Below are 2,186 nucleotides of genomic sequence, written 5' to 3' on the forward strand. Positions count from 1 at the left end.
TGTTCGCCACTTGGCATAGTCAGTTGGGGCATGACCTTTTGGCCACACATGGTACCTACACGGAGAGACAGAAGTGAGAGGCTGGGGAAAGCTGGCAGCTCCCAGAAATAGAGAGGGCACAGGGGATCCTCTGAGCTGGCTGCCCCACGGCCCCAAGGCACGAGGGTACAAAATTGGCTTCTGCTGGGTCTGACAGCCCCACTGGACAACAGGGCAGTTCCAGTCCCTACCTGAAGGTGTAGAGGGAGCCCATGTCCAGCATGGAAAGCAGCTCTGCTTTGGATTTGGGGAAGGTCAAGCGGTAGTGCAGGGTCTCAAACGCTGGCACGATGAGAGCTGCCTTCCTCTGGGGCAGCTCCAGCTGCTGGATGGAGTTCCTGTGGTAGTAGGAAGGGTGTGAGGCCTCCTAGGCTGTGAGCCATGGCCACAGCCTAAGCCTTCCTCAGCCCCTCCAGCCTGCCCAGAAGAACATTAATGGGTTTAGAGACTTTGCAGGGGCAGGAGGAACAGGGCAGCCCTCACAGCCATGGCTGCTTCCTCATCCACTGGTGTTTGACAAAAGCAAGGGCAGGATCCCAAGGTTAAACACAAAGGAAACAGCTTCTGCACATAAGAAGAACTGCTGCCCAGGGCGTCCTGCAGACCTCGGTGCCTGAGGAGCCTGGCAGGCTGAGCAAAAGCCAGCTGGAGAAAGCCTCACCTGAGGTAATCGTAGAGGCCATACATAGGCAGGAAGTCAATGTCTGTCAGAAAGACATACGGCGTCTGCGTGTTGGCCAAGGCCACGTTGCGCAGGAGGTTGATGGGGTAGAACTGCCCCTCCTTGTAGACGATGTGGTAGGCAACATTGCGGCGGGTGCTCAGCACCTCTGAGGCCTGGGCATAGCGGAGGAACTGCTGAGCCTCCGCGTCTGACATGTACAGTGCCAGGCTGATGGGGCCCGCCCAGTGCCTGCAGATGGCCTCCAACATCTGTAACCTGTGAAGCAGAGAGCGCTGCATGAGCTGACCTGCCCCAGGGCAGCCTGGCCAAACCCCGAACTGGGAGCCTGCCAGCGAGCCACGTGCCAACTGAGTGCAGCTCAGGGGGGAGCAGAAGGAATTGCTGCCCCAAGCTTGAGGCGTTGCTCCTCACTGCAAAACACTGGTGGGAGGATGAGGAACACATGTTTTGAGATCCCTGATAGCTGCCAAGTTGCAGAGCCATCCTAGAGGAGTGGAAGCAGGATCTGACCTCCACCAGGCCCACTAGCAAGTACCTGTCCATGGAGAGCTGGGCCACAAGGGTGACATCGGTGGGGTTGGGAAGGGCCAGGAACTCATACTGCAGAAAGAACAAGTGGATCCGGTGCTGCGTGAGGTGCTGCCGGCGGAAATCGTAGCAGGGATCATCCTCATCCAGTTCCTCCAGTGCCTGCTGCAGCTGCAATGCCATGGAGGTGAGGGAGAGCAGGGGCCCCACGGGAAGCTGGGGTGGCTGTGTGGAGTCTCTGCCCACCTCATGCTCTGGCACTGGGGTTAAGTCACACTAACTCTCACCTGGTCGCTGGGTCGGCTGGGGAGACTGGCACAACCGAAGAGCTCCCTGCGCAGCAGGTTCCCGTCGTACTCCAGGAAGGTCAGGTAGAGGTTGCGGAAGAACTCCACGTGCTTGTTCTTAACCCGCAGCTTCTTGGGTGAGTTCCAGTGAATCACCTGAGGGCAGTGGCGTATCACTCTACAGAGGGAAGTCAGCAGCACCCAGTGCGCCCCAAGCCCCCAGACCACATGCTGACTCCCCCAAACCTCTAGTGCATGCACTGTCCTTCAGGTCCTCCCCAGTCTCAACAGCTGCAAACCCACCCACCTTGAGATCCGAGACCTCGGAGTAGCACTGTTCCGAACGGGTGTGATCAGAGAGTTGCACGTTCCAGAAGCAGGGGAGCCGGTACACCAGGGCTGGGTCCTGTTTGATCACCGCGTTAAAGATATCCTAGGCAAGAGAAAGGTGAGTGCACAGCTGGATGAGGAGGACATCATGGCCCCCCTGCATCAGCTGTGCTACCAGAACGCAGCAAGGCTGACCATCTTGGAGGAGGAACTGTTACCTGATCAGCCAGTGAGGTGGACAGCATGCTCATGAGCTCCCGCTCTGCTGTCAGCCGCCACATCTGCTCCCAGCCCAGGTGACGCAGACGGCCACGCAT

General features: G+C 58.5%; 1 protein-coding gene across 1 annotated transcript in view; it reads right to left on the minus strand.

Moving 5' to 3' along the window:
• Positions 1-2,186, minus strand: part of LOC104500237 (glycosyltransferase-like protein LARGE2) — a 5,444-nt gene that overhangs the window by 562 nt on the left and 2,696 nt on the right. The window contains exons 8-14 of the mRNA XM_010143847.1: positions 2,088-2,150; positions 1,847-1,972; positions 1,540-1,695; positions 1,260-1,423; positions 701-979; positions 231-377; positions 3-55 (exon numbers count right to left, since the gene is read on the minus strand). Coding sequence (XP_010142149.1) covers positions 3-55; positions 231-377; positions 701-979; positions 1,260-1,423; positions 1,540-1,695; positions 1,847-1,972; positions 2,088-2,150 — 988 coding nt within the window. The remainder of the gene's footprint in view (positions 1-2; positions 56-230; positions 378-700; positions 980-1,259; positions 1,424-1,539; positions 1,696-1,846; positions 1,973-2,087; positions 2,151-2,186) is intronic.

The sequence above is a fragment of the Buceros rhinoceros genome, unplaced genomic scaffold (assembly GCF_000710305.1).
Source record: "Buceros rhinoceros silvestris isolate BGI_N320 unplaced genomic scaffold, ASM71030v1 scaffold31909, whole genome shotgun sequence".
Lineage (NCBI taxonomy): Eukaryota > Metazoa > Chordata > Aves > Bucerotiformes > Bucerotidae > Buceros > Buceros rhinoceros.